The 21653-nt window shown below is 39.6% G+C and overlaps 3 protein-coding genes across 6 annotated transcripts; 2 read left to right on the top strand and 1 right to left on the bottom strand.

The window, feature by feature from the left end:
• Positions 1-306: 306 nt before the first annotated feature.
• fbxo32 (F-box protein 32) lies at positions 307-7218 on the top strand. The gene is made up of 9 exons (XM_058647847.1): positions 307-551; positions 1073-1194; positions 1473-1522; positions 1641-1733; positions 4120-4213; positions 4855-5039; positions 5131-5313; positions 5719-5862; positions 5998-7218. The coding sequence occupies exons 1-9, from the start codon at positions 439-441 to the stop codon at positions 6085-6087; spliced, it is 1074 nt and encodes a 357-aa protein (XP_058503830.1). The 5' UTR covers positions 307-438; the 3' UTR covers positions 6088-7218.
• A 354-nt stretch (positions 7219-7572) lies between these two features.
• prelid3a (PRELI domain containing 3A) lies at positions 7573-12719 on the bottom strand. 4 transcript variants are annotated; one of them, XM_058647850.1, is made up of 8 exons: positions 12672-12719; positions 12058-12331; positions 10989-11157; positions 10333-10422; positions 9916-9986; positions 9538-9640; positions 9233-9307; positions 7573-9097 (listed from the first exon to the last, which is right to left on the bottom strand). In XM_058647850.1, exons 2-7 carry the CDS (start codon positions 12087-12089, stop codon positions 9248-9250), a joined length of 525 nt encoding a protein of 174 aa, XP_058503833.1. In that variant the 5' UTR covers positions 12090-12331; positions 12672-12719; the 3' UTR covers positions 7573-9097; positions 9233-9247. The 4 variants fall into 4 exon arrangements, with proteins under 4 accessions (XP_058503833.1, XP_058503832.1, XP_058503831.1 ...); XM_058647849.1 differs by lacking the exon at positions 12672-12719 and adding an exon at positions 12652-12669; XM_058647848.1 differs by lacking the exon at positions 12672-12719 and having other exon boundaries at positions 12058-12429.
• An 868-nt stretch (positions 12720-13587) lies between these two features.
• Positions 13588-19805, top strand: elovl4a (ELOVL fatty acid elongase 4a). The gene is made up of 7 exons (XM_058648619.1): positions 13588-13795; positions 14659-14749; positions 15373-15560; positions 15795-15875; positions 16331-16502; positions 17055-17182; positions 17780-19805. The coding sequence occupies exons 2-7, from the start codon at positions 14683-14685 to the stop codon at positions 18101-18103; spliced, it is 960 nt and encodes a 319-aa protein (XP_058504602.1). The 5' UTR covers positions 13588-13795; positions 14659-14682; the 3' UTR covers positions 18104-19805.
• Positions 19806-21653: the final 1848 nt, after the last annotated feature.

Here is a 21653-nt window from a genome sequence, read left to right as displayed (position 1 = left end):
CTTCTCCACAGCTGGTTATATAACAGTGTCAGTCTTAAGGTTTAATACAAACACAGAATCGATTTCCTCAGTGTCCTCCCTCTCTCCCTCTCTCCCTCTCTCGGGGTCTGCTTCTTTTTCTTTTTTTCAGGAAACATGAAACAGATACATGTCTTACCCACGGTTGCGTCTCCTCTGCAGCAGATTTTGCAACACTTGAGTTGATAAACAAAGCCACGTGCTACGGGGAAGTTTCCACAGTGGGCGGTCCTTGTGCACTTCCGGGTTCTGCGTGACAAGATATAAGAGGAAGAGCTGCGTAGCAAAGCATCAGCACAACAACACAAACACGTCGAAGACAAAGAACACAGAAGAAGGGGATACACTTGAACTAAAGCTGCGGCTTATTTCTCCCGCTATTGTTTTTTAAATATATATATATATATTCTTACTGTGAGGATGCCGTTTCTTGGTCAGGACTGGAGGTCGCCGGGTCAGAGTTGGGTTAAAACCGAGGAGGGATGGAAAAAGACAACAACAGACGAGACAAACAACAACGTCTCCGTCGAGAGGTTCGTCATTAAAACACTTGAAGTTTATATTTAAAGCACATTTCATACCCACAGGTTGACTCGAGGTGCTGTACATGGAGACATTAAAAACAACAAAGAGAAAAGAAATCAATTCAAAGTCGAAAAATACAAACCATAACAAAGTGTGAAAAAGAACACAGAAGAAATTAAAAAAGAAGTTAAGATTAGTAGAAGAGAAGATTTTTTTAAACATATAAGTATATTTTTAGGTAAAAGATGTACTTGTGTATCAGAAAAGGGGAAGAAAGGAGACAATACTTCATCTTGTTTCCATTCTACTAACCTCAGTGTTTTGCTGGGCCATGTTCCTTCTCCAGGCTAATCGCTGAGCTATTAATAACCTCACAACAAGTGAGTGGATTAACTAACATCTGTGCTGCTTTTCCTTCCCAAGAATACATTTAATCACACCTTTAACTAAGGCAGTCAAAGCATGTCAAAAGAAAGTAAGACTGTATCTACTGACATGAAGTGATGAAAAAAAAATCATGTTTTTCCAGCTTCTGCAAAGTCAAACAGGAGGAATGTTTCAACAAGGAGAACTTGCTGCTTTCTTTCAACTATGACATGGGTGCCAAGAAGAGGAAAAAAGACCTGATGAACAACAACACTAAGGTTCCCTGTGAGTCACTTTTATATTCACACGTTTTCACATAAACATGCAAGAATTAAAACTAAGTGTGGACTTAACAAGTCATGTTATACTACCCCAAAGTCATGTTTTGGACAGGTGAGTCTCATGAGGATGTTATGTAAAAAAAATGAGGTGGTAATATTGCCTCATAACATTGCCTGTTATTACATTTCCATGTTGACACATTTTTCATAATGTTGTCACAATGCTTATGAGCTGCTTAATTAGCTACAGGCCACTCATGAAAACACTCTGCTCCCTCACAGATTTCTACAGGGAAAAGTGGATTTATGTTCATAAAGGAAGCACCAAGGAGGTAACAAACAATCTTACTTAGTCTCACACTGTAAACATTGTAATTTAAACATGCTGAGAAAACTCTATACTCCTGTGGAGGATCGCAATCTAATCCCCTTATAATTAAATTCCCCCAGCGCCACGGATATTGTACACTGGGTGAAGCCTTCAACCGTTTAGATTTCTGCAGTGCCATCAAGGATACGAGGAGATTTAATTACGTCGTCAGAGTGAGTCCACATGTCTTTGTTTTCTTCCACTTTCTTTTTGTCTCTTTTGCTAAGTCTTCCTCTTTGGTAAACCATAGACATTTTTGTTCACTGCATGGAGGGGTTGCAGGTTAAGAGGGTGTAAGCTTCTGCCTGGCTCTTATCATTGCACTGCAGACAAGGGTCTAAATGTGGTGATGATACTAACACTGTGAGTCATATGTGTGTGTTTCTGGTAGAATGGGACTGTGTTGTAGTCTGATATACATGTATGTGTGTGTGTGTGTGTGTGTGTATATGTGTATATATATATATATGATCTATATATATATGATATATATATATATATATATGATATATATATATATATATATATATATATATATATATATATATATATATATATATATATATATTCAGTTAAAGAATTTTATGTGTAAAACCAACACTCAGATGTCAACTTAAGGGTGATGTGTCCTAATCCTTATTCATAATAAATTACTGTATCAAATAATGCAGTGGAACGTTCTAAGAGAATTATTTAGTCTAAATTGAGGGCTTTCACACCAAATATACATTTTTCACTGCACTAAACTATACACAAGCTCTTCCACATGTTCTCCCCATGTGAGCTGCATGTGCTTATGTTCTCCTGTACTGGTGGGGTTGAGGTCGTGTCTGTGTGTGTGTGTGTGCATGTGAAAGGGGAAGGTGGGGGTGACAGCTGCGTGGTGAGGTGCGACCACCTGACAGGGGTTAATGGAAACAGAAACTGTGGTTGTTCAGGTGACTCGTGCACCAAAGCACACACGTAGACACTAAATTGTGATTCACACCATAATCACTGTTGTGAGATTAACCAATTCAGGCATGATCAGGGGAACACAAATTCATTTTCTATTTTGGCAGAACAATGAGCAGCCATCAACACCGATGTAGTATATCAGTTTAGCAGATTTCCTCATATACCAGCACACAAAACAACCTGATATTCCCTTGTAAAACAACAGTGTGATACTCTTAAACCACAGTAGTTGGCCATTTCTCCATTCAGGGTTTTGGCTGACCTTTTTGGTGCTGGTTCTAGCTAACAAGTGTAGAGTCCAGAGAACAATATGGCTGTGTAACACTAGCTTTTCGTCTGGACATAGTGTCCTAGGTCACTGCTCGTCCCTTGTTGTGTCTGATGGCATTGGTGGGTTTATTTAACTCTGTCTCGGTTACACAGATCAGATTCCCCCACAAAGAGACAACAAATGGTGTTCCCTCTGCTTGGAGCAGGCAAATGGAGGTTATGTCAAGGAGACTGAAAACTTATAATTAATTTGTTTTAGCAGTGCATTTTGTGGAAGAGTGTGAACCTTATACCAAGTTATCAAGTGCAGTTTAGCCAACAGCCGAGGATAAAAGTAGATTAAAAATGCTCATTGTTCCACCTGGCTGCTCTATAAAGAGGAACTTGACGAGCAGCTAAGCAAAGGATTAGGTTTTAGGCACGAACCTGGAAAGACTGAAAATACCAGGAATGAGGGAAGAAGCTTAAAATAGGGAAAAACAGACAGGGGAGAAGTAATTTAGTTAATGGAGTGCTATTATTAAGATCACCAGACTCATTCACTTTTATTTAGAATTTCTCTGAATGCTTACTTATAGTATGGTTCCATTTAAAACTTTTCATGCAACACTTTTATGAATTTAGATACATGCACTTAGGACAGTGCTGTCTTCCTTCTGGATAACTTATCATAACCTAGCCTAACCTATGTGGCTGCAGTTAACCAGAAAGTACCCCACAATATGTTGATGTTGGTATGATGACACAGGTCACATGCTTCGGTCAGAATTGAGTAAGTGTCAACTTGAATTTCTCCATGACATCACAGCATCTGTTGCATGCCTCCTTTTGTCCACTAGCTTGTGGTACACAAACAAGCATTGCAGAGGCACACAAGTCCAAACATACACACACACACACTTGTTGAATGATTCCGCTAATTCACATGACAAGGAGTCAAATGATTAAAAGTGTGTTTGTGGAGGCTGGTGTCCAACACTGTTCCAGGAGCTTCTTCCCCCCCAAAGAGGCTCTGATCAAGAACCATCAAATCCAAGAATGTTGATAAACACTCACTGGATCCAGGTTCATTTGAGGGGAATGAGCAGGTGGAGCAGCTCCAGATTACTTCTAGAATTGCATGTGCTGTTTTAAGAATGCGGCATAACAATATTAAAAAAAGAGGCGAAAGAACAGTGAGTGTCTGCTTAGGACAGCATGTAATTTATGTTGTTCTTTCTGTTTCTTGTCTCTCTCTCTCTCTCTCTCTCTCTCTCTCTCTCTCTCTCTCTCTCTCTCTCTCTCTCTCTCTCTCTCTCTCTCTCTCTCTCTCTCTCTCTCTCTCTGCTCCAGCTTCTGGAGCTTATAGCCAAGTCCCAGCTCCCCTCACTCAGTGGTGTGGCGCAGAAGAATTACATGAACATTCTGGAGAGAGTGGTACAGAAAGGTGAGCCCTGTCACTCTTTTATTTCTCTTTTAACACAATCAGAGTTTCATTCTTTTGTGTGTCTGAGGACTTTATTTTTCTGATGTGGTCTGTTTTTATCTCTTACACAAACCACTCGCACATATGAATAAATATACAAATGCAAAATTCCCTCCCTAATCAATTTATTTTCCTTGTTTTGTTGCTTCATTTACAGTAGACACTTATCTTTGTTTTTGGCAGTATACAACATGAGTAAATAGAGCAAACAGGAAGGCTTCATGCTTTGTTGTCTGCACAAATAGGTGAGGAAATGAGCCTTGACAACATCTGAAGAAGGTGGAGGAGTGAATGTAGTGCCTTAATGGGACAGTGAAAAACACCAGATCCCTCTGCAAGCCACAGTATAAACTAAATGTTCCCTCTGCTAAACAGAGATTCTGGATGTTTAGGTGGGGTTATGAAACCTTGTTGGCCAAATATTATGAATATCACAGGAGGATAACACATCCAAAACATGTATTGCTGTTGATTCTTAATACACACTTACCTATTTGTGAGCTTGCCTGGCTGCTGCTGAAAGTGAAAACCTCACTTTAAGCTCACAAATGAAGGAATAAACTGAGCTTGATGAACAGTATCTGATTTCCTTCCACATACAGTTCTTGATGACCAGCAGAACGTCCGTCCAATCAAAGAGCTGCTGCAGACGCTGTACATCTCACTGTGCAGTCTGGTTCAGGACATGGGCAAGTCGGTTCTGGTGGGCAACATCAACATCTGGGTTCATCGCATGGAGAACATCCTGCAGTGGCAGCAGCAGCTGGACAATATCCAGATCAACAGGGTAAGTCTGAACCCAGAACAAATCCACAAGCAGAACTTAAAAGTGCTCAAAATGTGAATTTCCTTTTTTATTCAAAACTTGTTCCCTGCAGCCTGCATCGTCTGGTATGAGTCTGACTGACCTTCCTGCCAGCCTGCAGCTCAACATCATGCAGTGCCTGTCAGATGGCAGAGACCTGGTCAGTGTGGGCCAAGTGTGTAGCGAGCTTGGGGCCCTCGCTGAGGACCGGCTGCTGTGGAAGAAACTCTGCCAGTACCACTTCACAGACAGACAGGTTTGTAGAAATGATTTTGGTGACCTATAAGCACACACACATACACTTGGCTACACCGTGGGTTTGTTTTCTACCTCATTTTTCTAAAAATGTCACTGCACCAGCTGAACTACTTGGTACAGGAAACCAGAAGAGCCATCTTCTTAATGTACATGTCATTACCATCACTCTGCAAGGAGGTCAAGCATCTGTGATAAGCTTCACTTGCTACTGGAAAATGGGAGGCTGCAGTGTGTGCATACCAACACTACAGTAACCATGCACTTGATAAGCGAGTGAATCCGTATATAAGCTAAATTAGGTTACAGAAAGAGCTACTTAAATTCTCATCTTTTGAACACATAACTTACAGATATTTTGAGGTGGTTTTTTTTTAGGTCAAAAGTCTGTTTTCTTTTCCTTTAGATCCGGAAGAGACTGATGGTGTCTGACAAAGGTCAGCTGGAGTGGAAGAAGATGTACTTTAAGCTGTGCCGCTGCTATCCACACAGAGAGCAATACAGCGACACCTTGCACTTCTGCACACACTGTCACATCCTCTTTTGGAAGGTAGTTCATTTTTTTTTCTATTTTGCACTTTGCACTTGATAGTGGTTACAAAAATAAAATGTGACGGTTTGTGAAATTGAAAAAGAAAAAGACATGAGCATTTAATGTTAATAGTTGTACTTCTTCTATTTTCAGGACACAAACCATCCCTGCACTGCCAACAACCCAGACAGTTGCACCGTGTCGCTTTCTCCTCAAGACTTTATTAACCTCTTCAAATTCTGATTTCCCCCAAATCCAGATGAACTGGTTGCACATACTGTACATAGAAATGTGAAATATAATTTTTGTTTAAAAGCCTATTGAATTCCTGGATGTATATTTAGTTGAGGTATGACTGAAGATGGTTGTGTGGGACAATTAAGTATTCAAGTTTTTTTTTGGGAATGGTACACAGGCCACTGCTGAAAGTGGGTGAATCATGTGATTGTGAAGGAAAAACGTAGGTGCAGTCGTCTTGTCGGTGAAGGAAGAGGAATGCAGAGGAAAAAGGGAAGTACCGCTGTCGGAGTTCTAGTTTAACACGTTTTTTTTTTTTTTTTTTTATTAAAAGAATGAAAGCACACATTTTGACCTTAGCTATGTGCACTCGTTTTCCCCACGTTGAAGAATTTGATTTGACTTTTTGTTTTTTAAAACCTCACTCTTTGTTTCTAACATGTGAAGTAGAAACATTATTTGAGTTGTTTAAAGTTGAGGCTTGTTTAGTACGACATTACAAAGACTGTTCATCCGTCGTATAGATTGTGTTTGATGTTGAGGTGCAATAATGGAATGGAGTAAGTCTTGAATTGCTGCAGTACCCAAGAGATGATGAATGTAAACAAGGAAGTTGATGATTATTTGACTCAATTGTGATCGTTAGTGATTTGATATGTTAACGCACCATGTTACCTTTTCTATTTTTTGTTCTTTTTCACTTTTATATGATTTTTATAGTGTGTTTTTCTGACATGCAGCATTACCAAAGGTTGTTATCAAAGTCTTTATTACAGTGGTGTGTGCCTTATCATGGAACTTGAACCAGTACAGCTCAGTCCTTGTTTGCATTGTTTTCAGATACTGATGCTGTTGTATTGTCATTATCAAATATCACATGTGCAGAGGAGTGATATTTAAGGCCCTGACACCAAAGATGGTGTCAAAGTTTTCTGTGACTTGCATGATTTTCTAAGTCACCCAACTGAAACTGTGTTTACGTTTTTATTTATTCAGATTCTGGCAACTTGCACAATTGGGTTTGATGGAGACAATTTTCGTCTGTCAGTGCTCACAGTGAGAATTGATGTACATGCTATGCCATGCATTTTGTTTATGCTCTGTTGAATAAGCAAAATAAAAATGACCTTAAACCTAGCCTTGAATGAAATTACACTGAGGCACTCTGGGCTTCCTGTCAGAGAACAGGAGCTGTGCTGTGGTTTTCCTGTTAACAAACACCAAGCGTGTGTGCGCTCTCTACTGGACAAATAATGAACCACAAGTAATAAAGAAGACCTTGGGTGCAACTGGTATTTGAGAATATCACTTCTGCTTACAACTCACTATAAAAGTTAATGTCCATATCTGAAAGTTGCATACTGCCAGCTACATTAAGATGATATTTTGATAGTGTGCAGAGAGTTAATAATACAGAGGTGTGTTACAATTAACCAGTGTCTTTTAAACTAAAAAAAAACAGGGGCTGTTAGACAGTAAACACGGCTCAAGTGAAACGTTCTCAAACAGCTGTTTTAATTGTTGCAGCAAAAGGTTAAAACAGCTGACGTTAAAACAAAATTTAAAAAAGCAAATGAAACTTTTTTTTTACAAGACACAGACAATGTAAACAATGTTATGGTTCACCGCTTGTCACGCAGTGTTTTTCAATAAATAAATATTCACTCAAAATATGGAAATATTATTCTGTTTAACAGGAGATGATTCGGTACACAAGTCATGTTGTGTGTCTCCCGCTGCACCATTCCACAGAGTACTGTCCTGCACCTCGGGGTCAGACGGGTAGTGTGTATGAGGTTCATATGGAGGCATGATGTGTAGAAGTAATAATGTCACGACACTGCTGCCCGGGCAAAAATACACAGGCATCAATGTGAAGCCATATAAACAGGTAGTTCTGCCTTTTTACGACAGTGATCAAAAAAGTATATCCGGTCATCTTCCCTCTCATTAAGTTAAAAATCTGCTGGTTTAAAGCAACACTACCTATGACATTCACATCAAACAGGTTCCAGTGTATTGGTGCCTCAATAGCAGAAAAACAAGGCGATACTTAATGGTACATTCCCATTTTTATGATCTGAACTAAATAACATCGACATTGCTAAGTGTCCAACTAGCTACACTACTCATTTTCTATAATAAACGCTGTCCCTTTTTTGTTACGATCATGCAAACTATCTACAGTTTGTGCAAAAGTGTAACACAATAAGCACCAGAAAAAAGTATCTGATTTTAGCATCTAGTACAGGAGTTTCCTGTGTTTGACTTTACAAAAAAATAATATCATGTAAAAAACAATATTATGAAGCTTGTTGCATATTATATTGTACTGTACCTTGTTTTCAAGGTAACTGTGTGCGTGTTTCTCCCTTACATTAAAAAGGTCCCTAAACTGAAGTCAGGACATAAGATCAAAGTAAACATTGGGCAATCATAAAATATTCTAACCAGCAAAGTTGGTCATGAAGTTGACGCACTTCATGATGGAGCAGATCACATGACTTTTAAACCATGTGATCCGCATGACCATCTATGAGTTAATGAGAACTCAGTCACATTGGACACAACCATTCAATCCTACTCTAACATGCTTTGTCATAATTATTCAGCTTTGGCAGCATTTGACTCTGTCCCAACTTCCAGTGCATGTACTCGTGTTGGATATGTGTGCGTGTGTGTGTATACTTTGATACCTCTTTAGGACTGACCTTGTCAGTACCAGTAGTGGAGACCAAAACCTCAATTTCTGAGGAACTGGTTAAGGTTAGGTCTAAGAACTGTGGTTAAGTAAAGTTTAGATTTAGGCATTAACCAATTATTGGTTAAGGTTAGGGATAAGGCTTTGGTTAGACTATTGAAAAGGCCCATATGAATGGGAGTCAAATGTCAAAATGTGAGTCCTTAAAAGGACAGCTGTGTGTATATACAGTAAATGAGTTCCAGGATGCTGAGGATCCCCTGTGGTTTAAAGGGAGTAGACAGGGAGAGAAGTCATCACTGTAGAGCTGCAGCCCTGTGTATGAAAACAAATGAGCATTATGTGACACAGGTGCTTGTATTAGATGGTTCTGATAAAGAGAAAGGTAGCATGCTCATTTTGAATTGGCAAGACTAGTAGACAAAGTTGCAAAGGAAGGCAAAGAGTTACCAGAGTTAGTAAACATCACAGAGAGGTACGTTCTCTTTCAGAGTTCTGAATAATCCACTCAATAGCATCCCAACCCTACAGATTGACACAGAGAAACAGATTATAGAAGAGGCAGCAGGCTAGTATCACTGGAAACAGCCACTTTTGACTGTATGTCCAGTGAAACTGGCCCTGGAACAGCAGAAAGACAGTGGGGTCCCAGTTAGACAACATGCAAAGGAACCATCAGTGATGTTTTCATTGCAGGCATTCAGAAAACATGCACAGTGTGGCAAAACTGTATTGATAGAAATGTGTTTTGTTACCTTTCTGGCATTGGCTGACATTCTCCTGGCCATCATTCCTTCCAGGTAACTGCTCAGGCTAACTCCCTTGACAGTAATGATGGCTTCCTGGGTCAGAATGGTACTGAGGGGCAAAAGGGAGGTGTTAAAAACAAAAGAGAGTGAGAGAGTGAGAAAAAGAGAAAGCACTCTTCATAAAATGTCATCAAATTCCAATCTATACTTTTTTGGGTTATGCTACTCACAAACAGACAAAAACAAAAGCTAAAACTGTTAGAAAATTACACACGGCAGCATTAATGTGTAGCTGTATATTATTATTATATATTACACTTCCTCCCTGTAATCCCTCACAAATTGTTAGTGTCTCAGAAAAATGAAATGGTAATAGGTACTTACACCTCAGGGTTTTCTGGGTGTGGTCTGTAAAGAAGCCTCTCATCCACTGATATGAAGTTGGTGAGAGTGATCTGAAACAAAACATTGATTCACATTTTATCATCTGTTATTAACAGGATGCACTATTGCCTAATGGTTTGGTACCTAAACACAATACATTCATCACTGTACATTAGATAATGTGCTTTTTTGATCTTTTTGATCTTCCTATCCTGCCCTGCCACTGCTTCTGGCAGCTTCAGTTGCTCTCCTGATTATTTGATCCATTAACTCCTTAAACATGTGTAATCTCTGCTGAGTGTGTTCTGTACCTTGGGTCCAATAAGTCAAAGTGCCTTAATTACATTGTTGAATCAACGCTGTGTCCCCAATGTGGATGAAAGCTGTGGCAGGATGCTAGACTTAATACAAACATACATTTGTGGAGCACAACTCCATCTTTTTCTCCTCTGGGTCGACTATGGAGTGTTCCTTCACGTAGGTTTGTGTGTGATTGGTGCCCAGGATCTGCAAACACAACACACAGCATTTAATTGTGAAACCAGCATCAAGAACATGAGACAACTTTCAGAGGAACCACTTTAAACCACTGGTTTCTACACTGCTGATAGTTGTGGTTGCTGGTCTTTGAAACAGGGGAAGCCCATTTCATGCCCAGTTATTTATACATACATTCTGCAAACAAACAACTAGAACAAGGAAATGCGATAATGATGCAAAAGCTATCATAGTGTTTTTATTTACAGTGCATATATGCAAATGAAATGGTCTATAATCGCCGAGCAAATAACACAACGACCAGCTATTTGTCTTGAGACTTCCCTCGCAAAATCCACATAAGACGGAGACATAAAAGGCTCTGCTGTTGTGTATGTTTCTGCAACGCTGTCAAAAACTGCCTTTCAGACAGTTCCTCATGCAGAAGCCCAGTGTCCACACCCGCCCAATTCTCTTGCTGCGAGGCACTCCACAGTTCATTTGGTTTTATTTAGAAACCCATATCTTAATCCTGACCTCTGCGTGCATGAATGTCAGTTTCTAGGCATCTGAGTGTCTGTGGGCTGATAACTGACCGCTCGTACGATGCCTGGTAGGCCCCACTCTGTGCTGAGCAGTCTGTGGCTGTGTAGACGTCCCTCGGTGTCCAGACCGCGTTCCAGCACGTCCACCCCTACGACATTAGGGTTCATGGGGTTAGGGTACTTTCTCATCGCAGCCTTGATCACTGTCTCCCATGGGTAACTGTACACAAACAAGGGCAAAATAATAATAATAATGATGAGCATATAAACATATTGAAAAGACCACTTGAACTGCAATACATGAAGAATGTCCCTTGTGTTTTCTGTGACAGTTTCTTAGTCATCCAGGTCATAGTTTTCAGGAGTTATCTGTAGACAACAGGACTTGATTGAGTTAAGTTGACCCTCCGTCTTGTTTGGCCAAGAAGAATGAGAGAACAATTCAAACTGTAGTTTTGACTAAAGTTCAGTAGTCCTATGTTGCTTTAACACACTTGTATTTCCAACTAACATACACTTTTGTGGAAATTATACGGCTATAACATTAATGATACACCCTGTAGATTATTTCAATATCAAAGCTGTAAAACTCATGCATTGAACATTGTTTAGAGTATGTACAGTACATAGGCTTTATTGAGCTTTATGAGTGTCTTAGCAGAGAAGACAGTGATTTACATCATATGAGACAAGAAATTCACTCCAGCAGATCGATGGTGATCATTTATGTTTGTGCAATGTCTAAACATGTGTCTCATTCACAAACTATTAAAAATATTAGCATGATAAACAGCATGAACATTTAAATGACTTGTACCTGATGTCACAATACATTCACAGCTAATGATAGCAACGGATGCTAGCGACAGTTAGCACCAGCTGATTTAGGGTTTCCTTGTTTATTATAATTTCTACATTTCTCTATTTATTCATTTACTTAGCTCTTTGTGGCATGTTTCATCCTCCATATGTGGCCACTTCATTTCACTGATATATTATAGATTAGGAGTGTAAAAACACGAGTTTCAGATCGAGTTTGAAGATCCCATCGTTCATTATAGTTCATTAAGTCAATGTTCGTTCATTGATGACTTAAACTCTAATGAGGAGTGTGACTTACCCGAAAATATGCTCCGTGCTCCAAATCTTCATTTTCTTTTTCAAAAACAAACTCGCTGACACCTTTGCGCTACAAAACAAGAATCCCTTGTCCTTTGAAAGTGTCTCTCATCGGATCATCTTCATGTGAGGAAGTGTCTCCACTGATCATAGACTGCTGGGGCCTGTGATGATGGAAGATCAGTCCAAAGAGCGAAGCTCTGTTTTTCTCCCCATTTCAACCTCAATAACGACTGCACAGAATGCTCTACGTCACTCCTGCTGCTGTATGGATCCTGGAATAAGAGACAAACAAACATATAATCTATAGATAACTACACTCGTAGCCCACACATAGAGAGGAAAGACCAGAGAAAAGCCGGTGCATTAAGGGAGCTGCCATTCGTCCAGTTAGACACAGTGAGATCTTAGATACAGTCATGAATATCAAAATAAAGCTATGTTTTCATCATCTCTTTCGCAGCTTTCCTTACAAGTGCCGATGCACTGTTTGATTACATTATTATATAACCGTTACTTTTGCAATTGGACAATTAGTCATTTTTTAAAAGTGTGAGTGAAAAATTGTAAACATAGTATTTTAAATTAGTTTTACTTTGAAGGCAGAGTCGCTACCTTTCCTTGTCTCCTCTGCTTGCATGTTGTTGACTTGACTCTCATGGTCCCTCTGCTGCCGCATCCGCCTCCATTTGTGCGCTTGCGCATAGAATCTTTCCATCATCTGGCGGCATCACAGTAGAACAGCTGCGTCAAGCCACACAGACACAGTCACAATCGGACAGGATATGCAGTGAAACTGCTTTCAAATTAGCGTATCATAGACTCATTTAAGCCCCAGTGTAGGTTTTGTTTGTTGATCTGCACAATATGTGCAAAAAGACAATATAAAATTAAAATGTACAATTTAGATGAGAAGCCAAAGAAGGCTTATGTAGATACCATTAATCATATTCAATGCAATCAAATTAAACAGCAGAGTAAAACAGAATAAATATTGTGAACTAGTGTCACAAATGTTGTGGTTAGAGACAAGTTAATATGTTTTAAGAACGTGTGTCCAATGTGAGCATTTGATGGATAATAATCATGACATGCACATAAATTAGCAATAGGTATCACCAATATGGTGGACCTGCTTCTTCTAAAAAACATAAAGAAGTGTGCCAAGGGAATCCAGGTGGGTGAGGGATGATCCTCCTACACTTACATGTAGACATCTAGGGCCACATCCAGACGTGAGTGGATAATCTCTATGGACAAATTCCAGACATGAGGACACTGAGTATCAATCATAACTGTTCATGTCATGTCATGTTACCAAATATTCTTTTTTTTTTTTTTTTTTGCTCAACATAGCATATACACACATATAAATATGTAAATATGTGTGTGTGCGTGTAAAACATTTTCTTTTTACACATGCATTGACTTGGGGTGTGTAAAATACTCTGCTTTTATTGTGAAAGTTCAACCGGAAGTGTAGGGTTCACTCTGTCTGCACTTTCGCTGGTGCTGTGGTGGCGATCAGATGAGAAATTCATTGAAGCAGACGCGCAGTGGAGGCTTGTGTTGTCCGTTAACGGCCCGTGTATTCCTTTATTTATTTATTTTCTTCACCCTGGATACGGACCAATGAACCAGTTGGTATAAAACGCGATCGGTCGATTATAAGGCGGAATAACGCACAGTTACCGCAGTGAATGCCATAAAAGGGATTTCTCTTTTTTTTTTTTAATAAGGTAAGGTTATAATCCATCTTCAGTCATACGGTAGAAGGCGAGACCGTGTAGATATTATACTCGACCATATGTTTGATGTGCGCAACCTTGGTGATCTATACAGTCATCATAGTGTTTCTACAGATGAAAAAGATGAAATGTTTTTTGGGTTTTTAAAAAAAATACAAAATTAAATCATAGGACTGCATGTAGCTCGTGTCTGAAGGCCAGACTAAATGCCGCAGCGTGTACATTTAAATGGTTAAAATCTCTGTGTGTAAACACACAGTGGTCAGAATCTATGATAAATATGGAATATGATGTTTAAAGTGTATTTTTGTGTGTTATTAATGGAGTTATTATGTGGGCAGGTTGCAGACTAGACGATGGTAGATGCTGCAGCATCAGCTTCAGGCCACAGAGAGAGAGCGAGAGAGGGGGGGGAGAGCGAGAGAGAGATAGAGAGTCACACATCCTATTCATCAACATGTCAATATGACACTCTATAAAATGACCGATTTCCATGTAAAAATGTGTGGATGGATTCAGTTATTAAGGTGGTGCTCGCGCAGAAGCCAAAAATGTGCTGACACATGCGCTCTGCTCTGCTCTACCGCCTGGAGCTCCAGCCTTTGTGCGCAATCAAACCCTCAGCCCGTCTCTCATTAGGCCACAGACCACAGACTGTAGGTTTGTAACCAGGCTTCAGCTCAGCCTAGTCTGCTTTGTTTACTTCAGTTCAGGGATTCATACTGTTCACAGATGAATGATGTTATGATGGAAACATCTGGATTATTATCATTATATTCTATGAGAGAGAGCATGTTATGGTGTCATGAATACTGAGCACATAATGTTTAAGGACTCTGTCTTTCTCGTTTCAGGTATACTGGATCACGACCACAACCATGGAGATTGTCACACATTTAATCAATGACACAATAGAATTCTACAAATGGACATTAACTATTGCAGGTGATAATCTTGAACTTTTTCCACACAAATGTTGTTTTAACCTATATGCAAATGTCATATGCTGTATTAACATATTCTGTTTCCGTATAGTAATGGGATATATGTGTGTCAAATATATGAATATGTTTCTGATATATATTGAATTTTTTTAAATATTTTTTTACCCTGGGTATTGCATATATATATCATTTATTATATATTTTATATATAGCCTATGTTATTTCTCTTATATGTCAGTAGTGCATCAGTGATGGTGCATCGGTAGGATTTTGTGACAGGATGAGTCAAAGTTGCACTAAATTGGTGAACAAGTTAAAGTTTTTGTGTGGGAGTGTGTATCGATATTGACAGTGAATATTTGTTTGCTAAACGGCTAACTCTGAGGACTTAGTTGTTGATACTATGATACTATACTATACTACACTGTTCTATACTTCTTCATAATAGTATTATTAAGTACTGCTCACATATGAAAAGGTCACCCGGGGACAGAATCCTCATCTGCTTTACTTACACCCCTCAGACCAGCTCTCACACAAACTGGCATTAAACCCACGCTGTGCCTAAGCAGTGCAAACATTATGGAACAGTTAAAAAGCTCAACATGATCTTGTGTTTCACAGACAAGCGAGTGGAGAAATGGCCTCTGATGGACAACCCCCTGCCCACACTGGCCATCAGCACCTCCTACCTGCTCTTCCTCTGGCTCGGGCCCAAATACATGAAGAACAGAGAGCCTTTCCAGCTCCGCAAAACCCTCATAGTGTACAACTTCAGCATGGTCTTCCTCAACTTCTTCATCTTTAAAGAGGTTGGTTGTTGTTATATAATGAGCTCAATGGTCTTTTGTTTTTCACCTGCATGTCTAAAAATAAACCTGTAGTGAGTGTTCATTCTCCTTGTCCTTTTGTCTCCTCCAGTTATTTTTTCCTTCTGTTTTTCAAGTTCCTATTTTGCTTATTTTTATTGATGTCATGCTATTCTCTGACTGGATTCATTTATTGCATAGCAGAGATTTAACAGAGACACAATTCTTGTTCTTTAGCTGTTTATGGCGGCACGGTCCGCAAACTACAGCTACATCTGTCAACGGGTGGACTATTCAGACGACCCCAATGAAGTCAGGGTGAGTGTTCAGAGCTGTAGATACACACACAAAGACAAATGCATTGTGTGCAAACACCCACTGTTACTAAATGAAAAATCAGCATCCACTGCACTGGTATACTCACATGAAAATGTATAGTCAGTGTGTCAGGGAAGCTTCATGTTCAGTGGTTTTAGAAATATGATCAGCTTCCACTAGTTTGGATCCAGGGCCCGGGATTACAAAAAAGTGTGAGCTTGAAGAAGGATCGCGGCAGGTGTTCAGTTTCACCTTCCCCTTGCTGTTGCTCCATGACGTTGTTACACATCTAACACAGAAAGCAGAGATGTTTGGTCTCAGGTGACGATGAAGTCAAGGTGTTGCAGATAATAGATCAGATGTGTTGAATGTGTTGCAGTTGACATGAACTATCCCTCTCCTGTAACTGTCCGCCGTTTCCCTCCTCTGTATTTCTCGTGTCATGTCTGAGACAGGTGGCAGGAGCTCTGTGGTGGTATTTCGTCTCAAAAGGCATCGAGTACCTGGATACAGTGTTTTTCATCCTGAGGAAAAAATTCAACCAGGTTACCTTCCTGCATGTGTACCACCACTGTTCCATGTTCACGCTGTGGTGGATCGGCATCAAATGGGTGGCAGGAGGACAGTGTGAGTAGATCGTGCCGCAGTAAATGTCAAGATTAGGATTTCCCACCTATAATTTTTCATTTCTTTAAATCTCACAATCATACATTTCCTGCCCAAATAATTGCTATGCTATATCTACTTAATGAACATCATGTGCTATCAAAGACTGAAATTAGAGATATAGACTTTTGACTTCTCAGGAAAATGTTTACTGATGTTATAAATTAACTCCGTTCTTTTTTACAACCAGTGGCATCGCCATCTTGTGGCTAATCAATAAATTGCATTAGTCTCACCCTGCATAACAGTCTAAAAACATGTTATAATGCTAAGCTTTATACCTAAAAGGTGATACTGATACAAGTGTCATTGATACACAAGGTATTTGATCACTAATAAACAATTCGGAAAGCTCATAGTTTGATCTGATGATGAATACAGAATAAAAGTTGGCACCATATCTATTATTTTTCTATGGAGACGTGGGTCTGATTATGAGGTTTAATTTTCATGTAGTCCATTCAACAGATTGTCAAAGTGATTTGAGACTTGTGTGTTTTTGTCTGTTTGCAGCATTCTTTGGTGCACACATGAACGCAATGATCCATGTTTTGATGTATCTCTATTATGGCCTGGCCTCCTGTGGACCTAAGATCCAAAAGTACCTGTGGTGGAAGAAGTATTTGACCATAGTCCAGATGGTAAGATGTTTTTAATGTGCGTGTAAAGTGATGAAAAATATCTATTCTGACTTTGCAACCCAAGAGGAGTGTTACTCACCACTTTGCCAAATTTATGAGATTAAAAAAAGTCACTACGTGTTGTATATTTGGTTTTAAATCAAATGATTATCTGCACCACCAACATCCACATCCACATACTTTAAATACAGTGGCAGAGATTTTCTGTGTGTTTTTGCATCCAGGTAAAATGCATGTATCCGATAAAGACATCTTGAAACCAAAGGCACTAGTGTTGCACACTGAGCTTTTTTATATTGTTACAGTAATTAGGGAGGAGTTATGCCAACTACATGTATGACTCCGGTGTGTCATCAAGCCATATTTTTAGACACGCCTTAAAAATCCTGAGCAGAAGACTTGAAATTGTCTTGACTGCATAAATCCTTACTCTACGATTTAAATGTGTTTCACGTGTCCTTAGCAGCTCTATATTTGCTTTACATGCACTTCAACATGCTTTGGAAGTTTAACAATTCATTGTCAAATCTGGGTAGAGATTGAAAACCTTCCTTCAGTGCAAAAAAAACTTGATTTTCTTTCTCTATCTGTGTCCAGGTCCAGTTCCATGTCACCATCGGACACACCGCCTTGTCCCTCTACGTCAACTGCGACTTCCCTCACTGGATGCACTACTCCCTCATCTGCTACGCCATCACCTTCATCATCCTCTTTGGCAACTTCTACTACCAGACCTACCGTCGTCAGCAGCCCAGACGTGACGCCTCCTCCTCCTCCAAAGCAAGCAAGGCCCTCTCCAATGGGGCCCTCAATGGGCTCAGCAAGGCCGCCAACGGAGCCTTGGTGATGGGAAGCAAAGAGGAGAAACCCCAGGAGAACTCTGGGAGGAGAAAGAGGAAAGGAAGAGCTAAAAGAGATTAAAGGAAAAGGAGTGAGAGGGGTTGAGGTGAGGTAGGGCCTTGTTTTGGGTTCTCGGTTGATAGTGCTAAAACAGGAAAGGCTTAATTTGAGGGAGATTTAAAGGAATGGATTTAAGTGTGATGTGTTTATTTTAAGCCATCTGAGTGTTGTAGATACAATCCTGAGATGGGCCTGTGTTGGGAGAGGATCATTGTGTTAGTAAGAGGTGTCAAAGGTCATGCCTAAGGTGGCTGTTTTCACAAATAACTCAAAAATACAGTAGTGTCTGGTATGGGATAGAGCCTGGTATTCCTTCTCTTTATTGTGGTGTAGGTTGTGGCTCTGCAGGAGTGACTTTCAGCTACAAACTGAGCCTGACATGGAGACACCAAACCCAAAGTTCCCCAATGCCCCATCTGGCAAGCTGCAAACACCACATGAGCCGCTTGAAAAAGATAATGTACCATCATTACAAGGTGATCACTGCTGTACTGAGACAGGAATACACATAATATACACACAACCAGGTCAGCTTATATTTGAGCTTATTATTATTATTTTTTATTTTTTTGCTGTTCTCCTTTACTGATGTAAAACTGACAATGATGTATATGTCCTCATCTCATTCAACCTATTACTGATGTGACACGTGGGAAACCTAAGTTTACAGTACATGACCTCCCACACATCTACAGTCATACACTATACAGTTTTTGTTATTCATTTCACATTTAGCTTTCTTCCACATCTACATTTTAAAGAAGGAAAATAAAGTCAATATCCAGAGGAAATGTGTGCATAGAAAAAGAAAAAATGGATTTCTAACCATTTGAGCCTAGGATGAGACATTTCATTGCTGACGAAATAATCATCAACTTGGCTCAAAGTGGGTTTTGGATTTAGATTTTCTATTTCTATACACAACCGTATCCAATTTTATATATATCTACATGTATTTAATGTGATGAAATAACGAATAATAACCTGACGATTATCTCAGTGTTTCCCACTTTTGAAACGGAGGGCCAGTGGAGTTTTATCTTTGCAGACATTTACCTGTGTTTTTATATCCTTTCTGACTTTGTTCGTCTTACACGCTGGTAAAAATGTTGTGTGCCGAACAAAGCGGCGGGAGAGATCTGGGTTCCTTGTGTGTTTGCAGAGAACAAACTGATGGCCATTTATGATCCTACATTAATCTGGCCTTTCCCTGCAGTAGTCAGTCAAATATCTTTTTATGTCTACTGTTTTCAGGCTCAATTGATAACCTGAGCTGGCTTGAATGTAAAATTATCAGGGGGTAAATTAAAAGATTAAGGCTATGATTTATTTACAGAAAAGATTCAGCTTACATCTATCGTGACTGTGTATGCTCTGCCTGTAGTATATAGAGTATAAATCAGTGGTCGGCTCTATATCTGCAAATCCAGCTTTATGTCATCTAACAACCAGTGTGTTTCGATGTTATTTATCAGTTTGTTCTATTTATTTTTTTGTAAATACCAACCGTCCCATCGAGTTGAGAGTGCTTGTCTGTGTATTTGTGTTCTTTTTGTGTTGTACATATTACATGGTGATATTTTGTACACTGTGCATTTGGGATCTTCCCAGCTTATTAACTTGGACATGTCTATGACCACATTGCTTCTGTGTGTTTTTTTTTTTATTTATATCATAATAATGAACTCTCTTCAAATTAAATTAAACTGAATGCCTGTTCAAATGTTGGCTCCTCCTTTAACTGCCTTCTTCACACTGAAGTAAATGCTATAGATTCTGAATTAGGAAGTGATTACAAACGTTATTTTCTATCATTTATATTGTTTATTTGGATCCATATTAACTTCCACAATGGCGGTTGCTAATCAGTCTGAGGCAACTCAGAATACAACAACATAACAGCATAACAAACAACATCAACTTGCCTTTTTGAACCATATTAAGCTGACTGATAACATTCCTGGCAAGTATGAGGACTATGTTGCTACATTTGTTATAAATGAACCATTCAAAAGCAGCAGTCTAGCTGCTCCATTTTTATTTATGTCTCTGTGTGCTGCACAGGACGTGACAGAACATTGGTTTTTACATGAAGGCATTTGTAGATAGGATGCTACGTTTCTGACACTAGAGGGCAGCAGATTCTTGTTTGCAAATAAGCATTTCCACAGGGCAGTGACACAATTATGATACATTACATGCACACAATATGCTCACTGTGCTCCAAACGTTACGTTAACAAAGTTGCAACACGAGGAGAATATTTGGACATCAGCGAATTATACAAATTAACTCCTGGTTTTGACCAATGAAGTGCTGCACACACACACATACACACACACAGTGGTTTCCATGACTTCAGGGGATATTGCATTGACTTACTTTCATTTCCTGGAGATTTACTCTAATCAATATACTGGCCTAATCATAGCCTTAACTTAACCTCAACCTATCTTTAAAACATGTTTTCACCTTAGTAATTTACGTTATGGGGACTTGATTTTTGTCCCCATAAGAAAGACAAGTCTCTGTAATGTGACTGTGTAAACAGATTCAGGTCCCCACAACATAAGGAATACCAGGTACACACACACACACACACTGGCTTTCAATGCAACACCAATTAAATCTGTCAAAATCTGTCATTGAGGAGTATGAGGGTGGTTCCAGAGCAGGGTGGGGTCATTTTGAGTCATGTGTCGCTTTTCTGATAAACAGGGAAATAAATTAAAAATACACACCAAAATGCAAATCTTTGACAGCTTTTTGGTTTAACAAACACAAACCCCTCGCTGAAACTGAATTTTGAGCCAGACTTGTCCCTCTCCATTTTGACAAGGTCAGACAAAGGTTTCCATGACAACTGTACACAGCAGCTGTCTGACCCCCTCACCCATCTTACACCCCAAACCCCGCCCAACAGCCACCTAATCGCCCTCCTCCTGCTCCTCACTGCGCTTGAATCAGCTGAGGTCCATGTGGGGAAGCAGCAGAAGCTTCATAAAGTATTAAACAGGGATTGTGTGTGTGTGTGTGTTTGTGTGAGGGGGTTTGATTTACATGTGTGGGAGTTCTTGTGTAATAGATTGAGAAACACATATGAATGTGTGTGTGTGTGTGTGTGTGTGTGTGTGTATCCAATGCCCCTGCAGAGTTTGAGTGGGAGGCCTCCACTAGCTGAAGGTTATTACATGGATGATATTTGTGTTATTCCTCAACCTGGGGCAGTCATTTCACAACTCAGCCACATGAAACCAACAACAACAGCACGCAGCAAACTTTTCCTTTGGAAGTCACCGCTCCATGTTCTTACAACCGTGTCGCCCGTTTCCTCTCAGCATGTCAGAGTAGACAAACACATCTTCAGAGCATTAACAGTCTGAGAAGGAAGTCTCTGCAGGACAAATGATTTACAGCTGCTGATGAAGCACAAGCTGGGAAATTCGATCAAATGCAAGCAGCAGAATACAGTTGAGGTTTAAAGAAGAGCTGCAAAAGCGTATTTAACATTAATTCAGGCAAGTATTATATTATATTATAATACAAAAGCTTATTATTCTCAACTGTAGTA

This window comes from Solea solea, chromosome 13 (assembly GCF_958295425.1).
Source record: "Solea solea chromosome 13, fSolSol10.1, whole genome shotgun sequence".
NCBI classification, from domain to species: Eukaryota; Metazoa; Chordata; class Actinopteri; order Pleuronectiformes; family Soleidae; genus Solea; species Solea solea.
Note: the sequence above shows the minus strand (reverse complement) of the source record. Positions and strands in the feature narration are given on the sequence as shown.